Source organism: Chenopodium album, chromosome 1 (genome assembly GCF_948465745.1).
Source record: "Chenopodium album chromosome 1, dcCheAlbu1.1, whole genome shotgun sequence".
Taxonomy (NCBI): Eukaryota; Viridiplantae; Streptophyta; class Magnoliopsida; order Caryophyllales; family Amaranthaceae; genus Chenopodium; species Chenopodium album.
In genome coordinates, this window is record NC_137834.1 from 78,281,442 (window position 1) to 78,299,788 (window position 18,347).

The following is an 18,347-nucleotide window of genomic DNA, read 5'->3' on the forward strand; positions in this document are numbered from 1 at the left end:
ACATAAAATCGTTAGAAAAATAATAAAAATAAAAGGAGCATGACTCTTACTTTGATTCTGTTTGTTTGCAACTACAAAATAATAAAAGAGTTAGTAACTTCAAGGAAATAATAAAACAATGATTAAATTAAATTAAATAAAGTAAAATTGATTTTGGGGCCAAACCCTCAAACAATTCTACCTTTCACGTCTTGGCTTAAGGATAGAACCACGAGTAAAGTATGGACTCCTTTGAGTACTTGAAGAAGGAATTTTGAAATAAAAAGGGGTAGGTTAGTGTTTAGGCTAAAGCATAGAAGAGAGAAAATATAATAATAGAATTACTCCGTGCCCCGTTCATCAGAAATGAGGGGGTATTTATAGGGAAAATGTGCTGAGGGAGCACACGGAACCCTAAAATGATAAAAACCCTAAAAAAGTATCCCGTGACACGGTCAGACTGTACCGTGACACGGGAAGCTCCACCGTCAGACGGTACATTTTCCCGTGACACGGTACATTTTTGACGTGACGCGGGAAATTTCCAGACAACGGGATAAAAAACGCGTTAAGGGTTTACGCGGAAAAGACACGGAATGTCCCGTGTCACGGCAGACCTCCCGTGTCACGGGAAGACCCACCGTCAGACGGGAAGGATTCCCGTGACACGGTGGCAGTCTGTTGTGGCGCGGGAATTTCCAGTCCATTTTCCGTCTAAATACATTTTTAACCCTAATTTCCTCCGGCTTTTTAAGTGCCGATTGATAATTTCGGGCTTTTTCTGACTTTTATTATTCGGGCTAAAATAAGAAAATAATTAAATAAAAATAAATAAAATGTTTGGGCCAAAAATAAATAATAAAACAATAAAAGGTTTAGGCTTAAAATTAATTAATAAGTTTGGGCTGAAATTAAAACTATGCTTTTACCAGACATCAAGACTAATCCATGGACTGTTCAAAAATATGAATTTAATAAAATACGATTTTTTAAGCACTCTCAAGATTAAATACTAAACCCGACCAATAGTGGCGGTGAAAGGTTGTTCATCATCGGGTTTGGTTTTGGGGAGACATTTTTAGGTGTCTACACCCATGTTATAAAGAGTAGGTCTAACCATGTCAAATTCAATCGATTTGGCCTCAGTATATGTTGACTCCTAAATATTACTTTGCGTGTCTATTGTGAACTTATGTAGGGAGCATTGGAGCCTCATGGTGATTTGTAATTCCAATAACACAATTTATCACCTTGATTCAGGTCGATCATCGGAGAAGTGGCTCGTGAAGTCTATATTGCAAAAGTAAATATATATAGCTACCTAGTGATGATTATTGCTAATAATAACTAATTTAGTAGTCATACAACTAATCAAATTTGAATGTACTTTATTTACTACAGTGTTATGAAGAAGCTACATTGTCATGCTCCAAAGGGTCCAACATGGAAGTCACCGTTGGTAATTTACATGATATTGTGATTATCCTCAAAATCTATGTTAGTAAATATTTGCTAATTTCCTTTGCATGTTTCACTGATGTGATTTATTTGTCATATGCTAGTGCGCACAATAAGAAAATGGACTTGATTGTGCTTTGTATGTGATGAGATTCATGCTTGACATTGTGACTCATTGTACGGACACTCAACAGCTTGATGAGGTAAGTCCTAAAACTTAATGAAATGCTATATTGATGTGATTTCTAGCCTTAGACACCTAATATTACCCAACATTGACATGTTATGAGAAATAAAAGGTCATTTGACAAGAAAGGTAGGAAATGGGTTGAATAGAAGTCATATGGGCCATATTTGGGCCATTTTGTGTTAATATGCTCTTTTGATGTGATTTCTTTTCTTATACACCTATAACTAGATAATATTGACATGTTATGAGATAAATAAAGTTCATTTAATAAGAAATGTAGGAAATGGGCAAAGTAAAGTCATATAGGCCATATTCGGGCCATTTTGAGTAAAAAGCGTCTTAAACCTTAATAAAATGCTCTTTTGATTCAATTTTAGGGCTTAGACACATAAAACTAGGTGACATTGACATTTTATGAGAAAGAAATAGTTCATTTGATAAGTAATGTAGGAAATTGGCTACATAGAAGTCATTTGGGCCATTTTGAGTAAAATGCGTTGTTAAACTTAATGAAATGATATATTGATGTGATTTTTAGCCTTAGACACCTAATATTACCCAACATTGACATGTTATGAGAAATAAAAAGGTGATTTGACAAGAAAGGTAGAAAATGGACTGAATACAAGTCATATGGTGGTGGTTGGATGGTCGAGGTAGAAGAGGAGTGAGGAGAGAGAAAGTTGAATGGGTATTATGCAAAAGTCAAAAATACCCTTCCTAATGCTAGTGCAAATTACCAACATGCTCTTATTTGTTACTCAAATTGAGTAACTTGAATTTCCTAAAAAAAAAAGTTTTAGTCAATTTTTTTTTGGTGTTATAAGTAAAAAAATCTATACACTTCAGATTTAGGGTCTGTTCAAATTTACTGAATTGAGCTGAATTGAAATGATTGAAGCTGAACTGAACTGTATTGACTAAATAGAGCTGAAATGTTTGAATATTTTATGAGAGAAGAAAATTAGGAGCTGAATTGAACTGAACTAATTGGAGCTGAACTGAACTGAACTGAAATTAAGCTAAAGTGACACTAGTAGAAAAATCGAATTAGGCACCGGTTCAAACCCCCCATAACCCACCGGTGCCTAATTGGGGGGTGGCAATATTCCACTAAAAAGCCACTGGTTCAAAACCGGTGGCAAAAACAAGAATTGCCACCGGTTAACCGGTGGCAAAAATGCTAGCCATAATTTTTTTTTTTTTTTTTAATATTTAACATAAATGTCACCGGTTAACCAGTGGCAATAACATGTATATAATTTATTTTTATTTTTTGTATTTTTCACTTTAAATATAATCGAAAGCAATTAACTAAAAAAAATTTTCAACATCAAATATAAATCGAACTATTTCATTCATTATAATCGATTACTTACAACATTTAATAAAAAAAAATGACAATACAAATCAATATAATCAAACAATTACAACGGTATAATAAAAAAAAATTACAATATAAATAAAAAAAATTACAACATCAAAATGAAAAAACCCTATACAACATCTTATTCTTCGATTTATATTCTTGCTTCTTGAAATATACCTGCATCAATTAAAACAAAAAAAATTAATAAAACGTACAAACCCAGAAATCCCCAAAAAAAAAACCCAAAAAACCAGAAAACTGAAAATTATAAAAAAAAAAAAAAAAAAAAAAAAACAACCCCAAAAACGCATGCATGGACCCAAAAAAAAAACGATTATTTTAATCGAAAATTAACCAAGAAAAATATAAATGCTAGCCATAACTAGAACTCGATTAATTAACCAAGAAAAATCGAAAATTAATCCAGAACTCGATTAACTAACCCAAAAAAACAATTATTTTAATCGAAAATTAACCAAGAAAAATCAAAATAAAATCCGAACCCAGAAAAATAGAATTAAAATCCAAAAATCGATTTTAATCGATTAATTAAACCCGGAAAAATCCAATTAAACTCAAAACTCGATTAATTAAACCCAAAATTCTTAAAAAAAAAAAAGATGAACCCAAAAAACACATGCATGTACCCAGAAAAATCGATTAATTAAACCAAAAATCAAACCTAGAAAAATTAAAGCCACCTCGATTAAATTCGGTGTTGTATGTTGATGTCTTCGGTAGTGTTCTTGGTGGTCTTGGGTGTTGGTCTTCGGTGGTGGCTTTTGGTGGTTTTCGTGGTGGTGGAAACGAAAGAGAAGGGGACGCGAATCGGGGAAGAACGAAAGAGAAAGAGAAAGAGAGAGAGAAAGAGAGAAGGAGATGAGATCGAAGGAAACAAGGGGAAAGAATGAGATGAACAGAGAAGAGAGAAAAGGAGAGAGAAAGAGAAGTGGAGCGGCTGAGGAGAGAGTGGTGAGTTAGGGTTTATATGGGGCGGTTTTTTTAAAAAAAATAATAAAGCCGCCGGTTTTGAACCGGTGGGTTTAATATTTTATCCACCGGTTCAAAGTGAACCGGTGGCAATTCTCTTCCCTCGTTTTTTCCCACTTTTTTCCCCACAGGTTCTTAAGAACCGGTGGCCTTAGGGCGGTGCCAATTTCGTTTTTTCACCTAGTGTGAACACACCCTTAATTTCACTCTTGTTAAAAAAGAAGAAAAAAAAATCTATCTTATAAAATAAGAGCACCTTAAAGAAACATCACACATTGCATTTAGTGATTAATTTTATAAGGGATTTTACATAACAAAGTTCTCAAATCCCTTATGAAACCTTAGCCAAATAAGGTTGGCATACAGAGTGTATGATATTTTGTAACCTAATCTTTTACTTCACAGGGAGTATTATGGAAGCACAACTCTTAAGACCATCATCACTCATGGTATAAAAATTTATACCACCCCTCTCTCTCTACCACTTTCTCACTCCTCCACATCATCTATACCACAATACAATATACTTTCTCCAAAAATCACCCCACCCATGGTATAAAAAAAGTTTACCAACACACTTTCTCTTTCCTATATGTATGAATTATACACTTAATTAAATTATAATTATATTTTGTTTGATATTGAAAATAACTAATTATTATTTATAAAGTTAATTAAATAAAAATAAGCAATTTAGGTAGAAAAAAGTGAATTTCAAAAATATATAAAACTATATCAATATGGGTGTTTATGTGTATGTCTTGAAAAATTATGAACAATGGTAATTTTTTTTAATAATTTTTTACTTTATAATTTTTTCTTAAAATGCAATTGAAAATAAATAAATAAAAGATGTATGACAACCAGGCCACATGGCGTGACTTGATTGGTTCATGTTTCACGTGGAACGAAGCAAAAGTTTACCATGGGATGATATATACCATTTGATGGTATAGTTTTATGCCACCAATGTAGTAAAAATTTGCAACTTTTGGATGAATGTTTACACCGTGTTATAAAATTATAGCACGAGTGTTAATGCTCTAAGAAAACATCTTTCATCTACTTTTAATTGTAACATTTTGACTTTTACGTTTGTCAATGCATAATTTTTAACTCTCCATATCTCTAATTGTAGATAGGTAAAATTATAAAATTAGATTCCATGAAAGTATAAATTTAGACGTATCTAACAAGATCTCATATGACTATATTTTGCTCAACATATAAATAAAAAACGAAAGTCAATTGTGAGAATGTGAATAGTGTTAATTTCTAATTGTTGCAACTAAAAGTGAACGGAAGAATTATATTCATAACAATAGCTATCAAATCATTTTTAAAAGTTAGTACAAAACCAAACACGAGCACGATATTTAGCTCTAATTGACCGCTTTTATTTTTACTAGATGAAGTCCGTGCGATGCACGATTTGCTTGTATTTTCTTAAAATAAATATTTTTAGTATTTATGTGATAAATTTTGTTATTTTATTCGTTTTACGTAGTATATCTTTTAATATTTTACGGAGTAATATAAAATGTGAAGACAAATTTTCATATGTGGTTGGACACATCGTGTCGATATTAATTTGTTTTTGGATGGTACGTATTATCTAAATACCATCAAGGAATTATATTGATACCAAAAAAGTTTTTTTGCATTCGTTGGTACTAATGAATTTTTGGTATTTAAATGATACCATCTAAACACAATTTAATACCAACGTCATGTTATTAGAGTTCTAGTGGACTTTAAACATTAGTGGCGTATTACTTTCCCAGCATGACATGGGACAAGGTACGCATGGATTGTAAATAAGTGGTGTATACTATGAGCCTATTCTCTTTATTTTAATTTCAGTTTAGTTCAGCTCCAATCAATTTAGTTCAGTTTCTAATTTCTTTCTCTCATAAGATATTCATTTCAGTAAATCAGAACAAACCCTATGATTCTATGAACTACACGAGCTCAACATGACTTTTCTCATGATCCATTCTAAACGCGATCCACCTGAATACAACACACTAGCATGACATTTGGGCTTAGAGAGCACGCTTATGCGATTATGCCCATTGAGTTGTTATGAAACTGCAACTTTCAAGTTTCAATAATTTCTCAGTTCAGTACATATTGTAACTTCCTCGAAAGTTAAACACACGTCCAAGTTGGCCATAAAATATCTAAGCAAGTAGGAGGTAACTAACATTTAAAATTTTAACCAAACCTTTAAACCAAAAAACTCCGCGCCAACTTACCACTAATTTTAGTCAACTTTGGTGACCTTGACTTTATTCCAATAATACCCATCCTTTATTTTAATTTAATTTCTTCCCAAAAATAAAATTATATCAAATCTCACAAAATAAATTCTGATACACAAATAATTTACTTCCAATTGCAGATAAGATACAATACAATTATAAAATTTCCCATTTTTAAATAATCAAAATAATATCCAAGGATAAAATCGTAATTTCCCTTACAAAAATTCAAAGTTAACCCGCAATTTCCTACAGAGTTTCTTACGTGTCATCGAGTAGGACAAACTCAATCTCAACCGTCTCTATCCAAATCAATCACAACCGTTGATTTGAAAAAAACCCTAATTTCAATTTTCCGCTATTTCTCTCTCCTCCTCTTTCTCTCTCCTCCTCTTTCTCTCTCCTACATATATAACTCACATTACTCTCTTCCCACTCTCCCCCTTTTTTTCTTCACACCCAAAAAAATAAAAAAAGAAAAAAAAAAAAAAAAAATTGAAGTAAAAGATAAAGCGAGAAGAGCTTCTGGATTCTTCTTCTTCAATTAAAATATAAAATTTAATTTAATTTAATTTAATTTTTGGTGAAAATGGAGAAATTGCCGGCGACGGCGAAGACGGCGACGAAGGAGGTGGTGTATGTGGGGTGGGAAGAGGTGTATGTGTGTAGGGAGAAAGGGAGGAGAGAGATTCATTATGTGTTGAAGAGAAAAGATGGAGGTTCTGATCTTGCTGTTATTGCTAAAGAGAAGAGTTTGAGGCATATGACTTATCGATTTTTGCTGGATTATTCATCTTTTGTTAAGCCTAAATCGAAGAAAGAAGTTGTTGATTGGCTGAATTCCTTTATTCCAGGTATTTTTTTATTTTGATTTTGTTGTTGTTTTAGGTTTTTATTGATTTTTTTTTCTGGGATTGGGTTTGGGGTTAATTCATGGTGTTGTTTTTGGTGTTTTTGATTGATTTTTTTCTGGGTTAGGGAGGTGGTTTAATTTGTTCGAGGTTAATTTTAGATCTGATTTAGTGGTTTTTAGTCTAATTTTTGGGAGATTTGAGTTTTTTTTTTTTTTTTTCCCAATTTTGTAGAGGATAATGGGAATTTAGGGTTGGTTAATTTTACGGAGCTTTATTTTCTTCAACTTTGTTTTTTGGGTTTGTTAATTTGTTTGTTGATTGTTTTTGAAAGTTGCAAAATTTTGCATTTTCAGCTAATTTTTCTTCCTCCTTTGCCTTTTTCATTAAAATTTGAAAATCATTTTTTTTATAAAAAATAAATTCAGCCTTTATGAGGATTACAATGTTTATTGGAAAGATTTTATTTTTGATTTTATTGTTATTATCAATGTAATATTTGTTTTTTCTGGGATTTGGGAGGTGGTTTAGGATGAATTTGAGTCAATTGTTCTAGGTCATGTTTAGATCTGATATTCTGTTTTTTTTTTTTACTCTATATTTTGAGAGATTTGGAGGTTTTCTCCAAATTTGTGAAATAATTGGAATTTTGAGATTTTTCGGTTTAAGTTGCAAAATTTGAAATTTGTGCGGTTTTCCTGCGTTCTTCATCAAATTTTGAGAATCATGGATTTCTTCTTTTTTTTTTTCTACAAATTGAGCCATGATGAGGATTGAGATGTTTGAGGCAAATTTAATTCTATTTTTTAGAAGAAGCGTTCTAGATCTGAAATTCTATTTTTCCGTTCATTTTTTTCCTACATAATTTATAGAATTATTATAAGTTTGAAATATGTGGCGTGAATAGTGTTCTTAATGGAAAAGATTGAATCTTTTGCCTTGATTTTGGACTAGAGAGGTGAGCTGAATAAAGGGATTTCCGTGTTGAATTTTTTATGCCGAGGTATTGAATCCTTTATTTTTTTGGCCCCTATCTTATCTCTAAGATTTCCCTTATTATTTTCAACAAAATAATAAGTATTGCCTCAAAAAAAAAAAAAAGAAGTATTACATTTTCCTCAGAGAATAAACATCTGATTTAAGAATTAAGAATTATGAGTGATTTTTTTTTTTAAGGAATAGATAGATTTTGGGGATGAGGTATCAGATCTTATAGTTATAACGTTTGTCAGGAGCATTTATTAGAATTGAATTGAATTATATGCGATAATTATTTCAATTGATCTGTTATTATTTTTGTGATATACTATACAGAGTATTATTTTCATTGTTTAAATGGCTGTATGTTTGTTGGTGGGTACATGTGATTAGGGTGTTTTTGGGTTTTTTTTAGATTGTAATCTTTGGTTTTTTTTATCTTAGTTTTTTATTTTTATGATTTTGTTGATTGCTTATTGAGTTCAGTTTTTATGATTCCTGGTGGTTTATTCTTTTGAATGGTTGCACTCTCAAGTTATTTGCATGGGAAACTTATTTATTCTATTCTTTTGAATTGGGATACTTTATCTCGGCTTGATTGATGTGGATTCCTGTTGGTTCTATTCTTTTAATTGGCTTGTCACATATTGAGTTAATTGATTAATAATCCTGTTGTTTTTATGCCTTTGAGTTGTATGATTGCTTATTGAGTTGATTGAATTGGAAATCCTGTTAATATTTGCTTTGAAGTTTAGAGCTAGTTTTTAGGAGGTTCAGGTTCTTTTTGCTTGTGATCTGGTATTGCAGTTAAGTTATTACAGGTTTAAGGATGGTTTTATGTGTTATTTTAAATTTGTTCAGTAATTCTCTCCCCGGATGTTTCCATTTCCTTTTGTGTTGCCGTTTTAAGTTGTTCTTTAAAAATTGCTTCCTAATTATGTAAGCCCTTGCCTTGCGCTTAATAATAGCTTATTATGATCTGGGCTGCAGGATTAAGAGCTGGTTGAGAGCATTGGCATCCTCATGCCCTCATCATTTATAGGTTATGATCTAAATGTTCTTTTTCTGCTGCCTCTCCTCCTACATCAAAACTGCATTTGTGTATTTTGCTGCTAACTATAGCCTCTCGTTTTTGGTATGTAGTTCTCAGATGAATGCTGTGTTTCAGTAATCACTTGTTAGGATAGTGTAGCTTTATTTGGCGTGGTGTGATGTTTTCTCTTCTCTTTTAACTATTGTGAATGATGTCTTATTGAAATCAATGCTAATTGTAATTTATCTGATGATTGATTACAGAATCACAAACTCCTGTCACTCCCCAGTTAAGTGGTGGATCTTCTGAAGGAAGTGAACCTGATGTATTAGATATAGAAACAATTAAGGTACCTATCTTGAGACTTTTTATTTACTTGTGATGTCGAAAGTGATTTGATGTTTGGATGTTTTTTACTAGGGTTTATGATTTCTTATATATATATATATATTTTTAATTTTCAAGGCCATCCAACTAAAGAAGCTAGGTCATCATACCAAAGAGTTTCAATGGTTAGGCTCCCAATGGACATGCAAAAAGAAGAGAAAGCACTATAAAGCTTTCCATCGTAATGGAGTTAAAGTCATGGTGAGATTTAGTTATGTTATCTGCTTGATATTTCACATTCTTATCTGTATTCATCTGAAATATTGTGCGATTCTGCAAGTTTAACATTATTCTATAATCTTTATTAATAGGTTAATCAGTTTGTTCGTGTATTGGCTGAGGAGAATAAAAGACTTGTAGCCTACTTGGATGATATGTATGAAGATGTGAAAGGAAACAGGATGGTTGTGGTACGGTGGTTTCATAAAATTGATGAGGTTGGTATTGATTTGCCTCCCAATTTTAATGACAGAGAGATTTTGTTTTCTCTTTGCCTTCAAGATCTCAGTGTTGAATGCATTGACGGATTTGCCATGGTTCTAAGTCCCCGGCACTATTCCAAGTTTGTGTCTGAAGCCCAGCATGCTATGCTTCGACCATATATGTGCTGTCAGCAATATGACAGTGATGATCTCAAGCCTTTGGACATAACTCAAGTGAAAGGTTACTGGGAGCAGGATGCTGTCAGATACATAGCTTCTCTTCCTTCAGCAAGGGTTATTGAGAATACTTGTCTGCCTGAGGATTCCTGGAAAAAGGAAGATATCAGTGCTTTCAATGGTAGTAAACCAAGGAAGAGACTGCGTTTATCAAGAGAGTTCAAAGAGGACATGCAATGTGCTACTGTAAGAGGTTCTTTGGACACTGTTCCCGCAACAGGTCATACCAGTGCCGGTGTAGCGCAGGGTTCTGGCTTCACTGTATTTAGAAAAGAGAATGTTGAAGTTGTAGCGCAACACACAGCTGTGGGTTCAGTGGTTGAGAATTTGTCGCAGGATAGTGGGATGTTTGGTTGTTGGTTTAGAGCAACCATCATTAAGAAGCACAAGAACAAAGTAAAGCTACGTTATCATGACATCAAGGATGCAGAGGATGAAGCTAAATGCCTTGAGGTAATTTTCAGCATCTAGACCAATATTTGTCTGGGAAAACTGATAAATAAATTGGGAATAGACTGCAACTCTTTTATATTGAGATATTTGCTTGCATTTTTTATCTATGAAATTTTAGAATTTTTTGTTTATCAGTCTGTCCTTTCACAAAATTTCTTAGGTGAATTTATTTGTGCTTAATTTTGGTTGTGAAACCACATTTGGTAGCCTTTATCATATTGATATTGTACATTTGTACTTGTATTAAAATAAATAATGTAGAATTTTGGTGGGAGGGAAAAGGTAAAATTATTCCTGTCAGCTTGTGTAATTGTAATTGTTCCCCTCTTATATGACAACCTATTTGTGTCTTAGTTTTTGTTTTCTTTGTCACATACAAGTATATATTATAGGTTTTCAATTAATTAAGGATTTGATTATATTTTCAGGAATGGGTATTAGCATCTAGAATTGCTGTTAGTGATGCAATGGGCCTTCGACTTGAAGGTAGGACAACTATCAGGCCTTCTCCGATAAGTGATGGGAAAGTCACGTGGGCCATCAACGTTGGCACCATTGTTGATGCTTGGTGGCATGATGGCTGGTGGGAGGGTATTGTTATCAGGAAAGAAGCTAATGAGAAACTCTTAGTTTATTTTCCAGGTAAGAAGCATTCTTGTGATATCTTGGTATTCGGTTTCTCTGTATATTTATTTAAATTATTATAACTTTATCTAAATTTTAAACTAACGAAGGATAACTCTCATATTAGGTGAAAAGCGAGAAGCTGTCTTCTCTCGAAGTGATTTGAGACATTCCCAAGAGTGGGTAAAGGGTGCTTGGAAAGAATTTAGCGCAAGGGCAGATATTGCAATGTCCATAGTGTCTGACCTGAAAGTGGGAAAAGGTCTGAAGCATGGCCCCGAAAAGCATTCGCAAGCTTGTGATTCCAAACATCCTGAGTGTGATATCGGTAAAGATGAGCGTGGATCTCAAGATTTTTCTAATACTTTCCGTATAAGTACAATGTACAAGAAGGAAAACAGTACAGCTGTGACTGATCTTTTGAAAGATGATTACCTTTCACACTTGAAGTGGGAGTCATCATGTAAGAGAAAGCGCAGTGGACTTGTTCAGAAGCTGCATCCTCGTAGGAGCTATGGGTTTACCCCTGAAAGAAGACGTGACAATCGTGAGGTGTTCCGTGTACCTTCCACCTTAAAAGCTGAAAAAGAGCATCGCAAGTCTGTTAAAGTTGACCGTGACAACTGCAAGTACATAACTGATGCTATTTTCAGCCCATCTGTAGTGCCGTCTTTAACCAGTCTTGTTATGTCCAGATAGTTTATTTTCTATGCTTGTGAATCTATCTTTAACAAGGCATTTAGGTCATGGCAGTATTTTCTTTTGTGTTCATCCATGTGAAGATAACCATCTCCGTTCTCCTTGCTACAAAAGTGGTGGGGAAATAGGATTGTCATCCTAGACAAGGGCGTGGTGATAGAGCAAAGATGTGTATCAACTCATATTTAACAAGGACCCACAGGTGCGAATTGATTTTGAAACTGTTGGGAAGTAGTTTTGAGTAAGATTTAGAATAACAAGTAGGAGTATTTATTTAGGTTAGGATGCTAGGTTTTCTTATCTCTTTTTTGCTTAACTATGCAGTCTTTAACCTCTGAAGGCGTAACTTTTTACTTTGCCTAGGATTCTGTTAGTTTTGTATATTACCGTTAAGTAATAAAGATCTCACAGCTTGTATCGTTTGTATTGTCCTCACTGAAATGAAGATATATGGCATTTTAGTGATCTGACTGATGGTGTATTTGTGTGTTAATCATGGACATGAATTCGTTATATTATTAAAAATGCACTGTTTGTTATAGCTATTGAGTAATTGACTAATCATGCTCATGCTATTGAATATTTTGGAGTAATTACAGTTCTAATTGTCCCTATCCTCGTGCTCCTAGGTGTTTTATGCCTGTGCAGCAAAGGGAGGATGCAGATCTGACACTATTTCTGTGGGCCAGTTATTGAGCAATATTGGTAAGATTTGTCTAACTTGACATCTCTTATTTTGGAAGATTACGTTGGGCGTAAGCATAAATGGCTTTCATCATCCTACTATATTGAGACCGATTAGTGGGATTCGCTTGCTTGCTTCCAAGAGAGACCCCTCAATTGAACAAACAGCTCTTCGAAGAGCAGGTGGTCAAACAGTTGCCTTCTTGATAGATTTGTACCATGCTGTAGGACTTGCCTTAAACGGGATGGTTATCTCCTATGAGAACGATCTCATTTTTCTGAATTTGAGCAAGCTGGTCATTGAGGATTTGAGGACCATTAAGAAACTCGAGCTGCAATGGCTAGCAATCCAACGAGATAAGTCTCTGGATACTGCAGATTTCACACCTTCACTTGAAATCTCAGTCTTTCCTGTCTCATCTAAGTGGGTTTCGAGCAGGGATTCTACAATTTTAATGATTTTAACAGTTGTGGTCCATGGACTGGTAGCTCTGGGGCGAAGAATACTGGGGTCTGATAGAACCAAAGATGACAGTATAATCAGGTGGTGATTTATATGGCTGAGGTACAGAACAGTGCTGAAAAGAAAGTGCTCATGCAAGATAATTGCTTTGATTACCTCAATTAAAGCATAGGCTAAGATGCTCCAGCTTTTGCTTTACTCTTTAATTCTTTATAATAGTGGAAGGGTGCATTTTCTATTTTGACTTTTGGGTCCCAACCCCATCCTTCGTGATCAAAGATTGTATCCTTGTTTATATAAAAATAATTAGGAGTATAATATAAAAAAATTCTTCATTCTTCTATTCATCATTCCATTTTAGTGGTGGTATTATAATCTTAATAACTATTTTCCGTTCCTAAAAGATTGTCTTAACTTAAAATTCTTCATTCTTCATTTCGAGCATGACAATTGATTTCGGAACCAATGTTTTAACTTAAATTATTCCCAGTACTATCTTAAATCTGTAAAATCGTCTAGAATCAGCTTAATACCTCAAATTTGCAGCTGTAGAGCATTTATTTCCGTTGTGTAAAACAAATAATGACGAAGACTAAAATCAAGACGTTGGCCTTATGAAATTTACCAAACCACCAATTATACATAGTTTTGTGGGGTCATTTTACCACTCTTTTTCAAAGCATCTATATATCAACTATGCACTTAAGCATATTGTAAAATAATGTATACTCCGTATTATATATAAAGTACACTTTCCTACGCTCCTATTACTTTCGTCTGTCTAATCATATTAGATACTGACTTTTCTGCTTCATCAAATTATGTATTATTTCTGAATTTTAGGTAGAAAAAAAAAAGATGGTACTCCTCTTTCAATGTAGGATAATCTGCTATTAGTTCCTTTTCAGTTTTTTTATCAGCTTGTGGGATTGAGATTTGTTAACGTAAGTATGAATTTTCGGTCTTAATTACGCGTATTATAAAAACTGTGGAGGGCCAGCAGGCATAGTGTTTGTTAGGTAACTTTCGTTATATTGTAATAGAAAGAATGAAGGCATTTGATGTTGATTATGAATCTGCAACGGAGGCGATAGAGGTTATCAGAAGTGATCAGTCTGCTGCTCTTTTTCCTCAAACTAGCCTTGGGTTTATGGAGTCCCTAACCATGCCTGATGTTAGTCGGCGAAACCTGTACTGATTTTTTTCTGTAAATGCATTCAGTTTTCTAAATGACAGTTATATCAGCTTTCATTTTGCTAACAGGTGCAGGAGGTTGTTATATCAGCAGACGTGAGATGCTCAGACTGTCAGAAGAGGATTCTCGATATGATCTCTCGTTTTGATGGTGAGTTCTTTCTTTTAGTCTGAATTCGATGTTGTTGTAGACTTGTAGTTGTCGTAGTAGCTCTTGACAGTACAGGGTAAATTTATGCATGTTCGTTGTTTTACTTAATACAGAAACAGAATCTGTGGTGGTGAATTTGTCAGAAAAGAAAGTGGCTATCACTTGTAAGTACATCAAAGGCTCAAAGAAACAAATTATTGCCCGTCAAAAGATTACCTTTGGCAAGGTTGCTTTGATTAAGCGAATATTTGGATCGTCGAGGACTTAAATTTTCTGGTCTTAATCATTCATGAAGCGCTGCCATACAGTAGCTAGTAATGTAAGTAAACAGATTGGAATAGAGCAGGGTACCTGTATAGTGAAAACTCTTCAGTTTCTTATCTTTCTGAACTTATTTGTATAAGCATCTCTCATTTTCTCCTTTTTTTGGTATGTGAAGGTTTGTCACTTCAGTGTTAAAAATTGATCAATTTCAGATGTCAATTCTTTGTTTCATATGTTATTCTTATGCTGGATATCGCGTCTCTTTGGTATTTTCGGACCTCTTAGCTAAGGGGGTGTCTGAAATATAGTTATTTGCTTCCGAAACCAAAATTTTACAATCTTTACATCATCTTTGCTATTGTAACACGGAAAAACACAGGTGCTAGCCTCAAGGTAGATGCCATTGTAACGCGCTACATGCAGTCTCGAGAATGATTAGGTTAGGCAAGCCAGATTCTTGAGAATAACCAAACTCAAGATTTTGTAATAGGTTTTGTACAGGAGGCCAAGTTTATGGACCAAGAAACATAAAGGAATACTTAAGAAAACCTTAGCCCATCTAGGAGGATATTCTAATTACTTACCAATAAACTATGATATGACACAAAATACCTAGACCATATATATATGCAGCACATAATTTCATGTTAATAATCTCTATCAAATAGAAGAAGAATCAGATTCCAAAATGAAACCCCAAAAAGTGAAACAGAATTTCTTCAGTAAATTCTTAAATTTCTCCTGCTCAAATCCTAATAATAAAACAAAAGTTACAGGGCAAGTTGCTCCAGTTATTTGGTCCAACCCTCATGAAATGTCTATGTCAATAAAGGCAAGTTGAACCTCAAACCATTTTGTTATTTTTTTTATTTTTATTTTTTGTTCTTGGATTTTATTATTATTTTTTTTACTCCATTATTTAAATTTTTTATGTGAGATTATGTTGTTGCAGTATTGTTGCATGCTAATGAGAATCTCAATTGACTGCAAAGGGTGTTACAAAAAATTAAGAAGAACTCTTCTCAACATGAAAGGTGAGGTCGAATTGAGTTCATAATGAATTGTTTTAGTTACATGATTATTGGTTTGTTGTTGGCTTTTGGGACGCAACTTTGTAAACTTTTCTGATAAAGAGTTTAAAATCACGGATAATAGGTTAATAGTCATTCTAAATAAGATAAACCTTTTATTTATTTATGAATAAATCATCGTAGAAAAGAAAGTTCAAGTTCAAAAGTCATTTAGTAATTATAGTTTTTGCTTGTTTGAATTCATAAAAAAAATGAAAAATATTGGTTAACAAATTTTTTTAAGGGTAATGATATATGTAGCCCTTAGGGCTATGTTTAAGCATTAAATATACTTCCTAAAATGGAATTAAGTTGAGAATTCATGACAAATCACGCGAAAATCGGTGTAATTAATGTTAATTTTTTCCTATTATTTTCTTTTTTAGCTTCTTATTAAATTATAATCGATCTTGCTAACGAGCGCTCCGGGGCGTTAGTTAAGGATAAATTATATTGGTTGAAATGGTATTAAGTTAGGAATTCATGACAAAATCACGCGTCGTTCGGTGTAATTAATGTTAATTTTACTCTAATATTTGCACTTTAATTCATGACAAAATCACGCGTCGCTCATTAGCTTTTGCCAATTATAATTACCTCATTTTTTTTTTTGGTATTGGAAGAGTTGGAAACACATGTGATAGAAAGACAATACAACAGAGTAAGCGTATGCGGGAGATTCAGGCCATCTGATGTGGCCATAAAGATTAGGAAAAGGATGAATCGAAGGGTGGAGATTTTGGAAATTCAAGAGTTTGATGAAGGAATTCCTCAAGAACAACCCCTTGATAATCAACCTATGGGAAATGGTCATTCTCATGCTCATGTTGCATAATGTATATTAATTTTTTTTTTATGAAACCAGCATTTGACCTACACTAAGTACAAAGATGTTTATACTGGCTGAAATAGTGTTGGTTGAAAGGTTATCGGTTCGATGTTGGATAACAAAATTCAAATTAATAGTCCCTGGAATGTTTGAAATACAGATAAGTTGTAAAGTCGGTTTTATGTAAGTGTGAATATATACATACCAAACATTCTAGCTACTAATTGAATGTAGCTGGATTATTTAAACAATTCTTTCAGAAAAAAGGCTTAAATCAATATTAACTATTCATTGTAAGTATCAATATCAATTTGCTCCAAACGAATTAAAATCAACTAATCTTTCGTATGAAGCATGTAAAGGTCTTTGACCACCATTTGGGCCCGGTACTCTCATTGACTTTTTAGGAAAGATAAAAAGATAACTTCTAGTTTAACATCAACTAAATTCTGGAATTCTCCTAAGCTTTCTCAAAACACAAATTAAAAGTTAATTTTCATATTAACTTTGTCCATATAATGATGACTTCTCTTGTACTTTCTTGCTTTGAGCTTGTCATTCCTAACATTTATGCTTATTCTGGGCGACTAAAGATAACAAAGAATTGCATTGTGTTAATATGGATACTATGCATCTTCTTCGCGAATAGGGAAAAAGATGTCCATCTACTTTGAACAAAGCTCTCCTCATGAAGCAAGTTTGTAGAACGTATCCCACACTACATGCTTGTTTCAAAAAAATTCAATGCTTATACAAAAATTCCTTTCAAATGTCTATCTACGAGACATGATTCTTACAAATTTCGAGGGTTGATTTAAGCGGATCGGACAAACCTCTATTAAAAGGCTATGTTTGGAAAGTGGGTAATGGATGTTCCATAATAGCACGAAGTTCAAATTGGGTCCATATTACCAAACTTAAGTTTAAAAGAAAATTTACTTAGCATTGATAAGAATTGGACCATCAGTTACTTCATACATCATCAGGCACATTGTTAGAATTCTAACAAGGCATTGAACTGCTTTCAACATGATGTCACTACTATAATTCTTGCTATGCATGGAATCTCTAGCGATTAATAAAGAAGACTTTTGTTATTTGCTATTGATCCCATATGTCTTTAAGATGATAAGACACTCGGTGATTATTAATTAGATGACCCCCCAAAATAAATAAATTAAAAACTTGTCATTATAATATCGTGGCACAAAAGAGCACAAAAGTTCATACAAGTATTTTATTAAAGGCTGTGAAATAAAACAAAATTAAAGTTCATTGCTCTCAAGCTAATAAACTCTAGGCTCGGGAAGAGAATTTATCTTTTACTACTTAACCTAACTCCTGTAGATACCCAAATGTGTCTCCCCAAAACCAAACCCAGTGATGAGTACCTTTCACGTCGAATCATAATCGAATGAAGCGAAAGTGTGGAAAGTTTAGTGTTGCGGATAGTTTTAATTTCTTTTCTCTTCTCTCTTTTTTGAGAACTTATTTTAAGAAAAAAAGCCAATCCAGTTTGATTGGTCCAATAATGGTGTAGTTGGATGGGGCTTGACAAGAGTTTTCCAACGATATATTATAAGCCCAATTCCGATGAATATTGAAGAAGTTATGGCCAATTTACCAAACTGAGCCCGATTTGAGCCTTATATGCGGCCCAATGATCTAGGGGATGGCCTAATATGATTTATCATTCCTAATGCAATTAGGAATGGTTTTAGTCTTCTAGATTCTTCTAGAAGGTTCTTTTCATTCCTA

At 33.4% G+C, this 18,347-nt stretch overlaps 2 protein-coding genes across 4 annotated transcripts; both read left to right on the plus strand.

Annotated features, from left to right (window-relative positions):
• The first annotated feature begins 6,665 nt into the window (after nt 1–6,665).
• LOC145558064 (uncharacterized) lies at nt 6,666–13,436 on the plus strand. 3 transcript variants are annotated; one of them, XR_014092355.1, is made up of 8 exons: nt 6,965–7,104; nt 9,070–9,121; nt 9,376–9,461; nt 9,578–9,700; nt 9,811–10,611; nt 11,040–11,253; nt 11,363–12,136; nt 12,564–13,436. XR_014092355.1 is itself a non-coding variant. In XM_081619218.1 (6 exons), exons 1-6 carry the CDS (start codon nt 6,840–6,842, stop codon nt 11,932–11,934), a joined length of 2,061 nt encoding a protein of 686 aa, XP_081475344.1. In that variant the 5' UTR covers nt 6,666–6,839; the 3' UTR covers nt 11,935–12,401. The 3 variants fall into 3 exon arrangements, 1 of the variants encoding a protein (XP_081475344.1); XR_014092354.1 differs by lacking the exon at nt 9,070–9,121 and having other exon boundaries at nt 6,666–7,104; XM_081619218.1 differs by lacking the exons at nt 9,070–9,121; nt 12,564–13,436 and having other exon boundaries at nt 6,666–7,104; nt 11,363–12,401.
• Nucleotides 13,437–13,791: 355 nt separating this feature from the next.
• On the plus strand, nt 13,792–16,840 carry LOC145558076 (uncharacterized). Its single transcript, XM_081619228.1, has 4 exons — nt 13,792–14,255; nt 14,345–14,426; nt 14,540–15,724; nt 16,384–16,840. Exons 1-3 carry the CDS (start codon nt 14,130–14,132, stop codon nt 14,692–14,694), a joined length of 363 nt encoding a protein of 120 aa, XP_081475354.1. The 5' UTR covers nt 13,792–14,129; the 3' UTR covers nt 14,695–15,724; nt 16,384–16,840.
• The last annotated feature ends 1,507 nt before the right edge of the window (nt 16,841–18,347 follow it).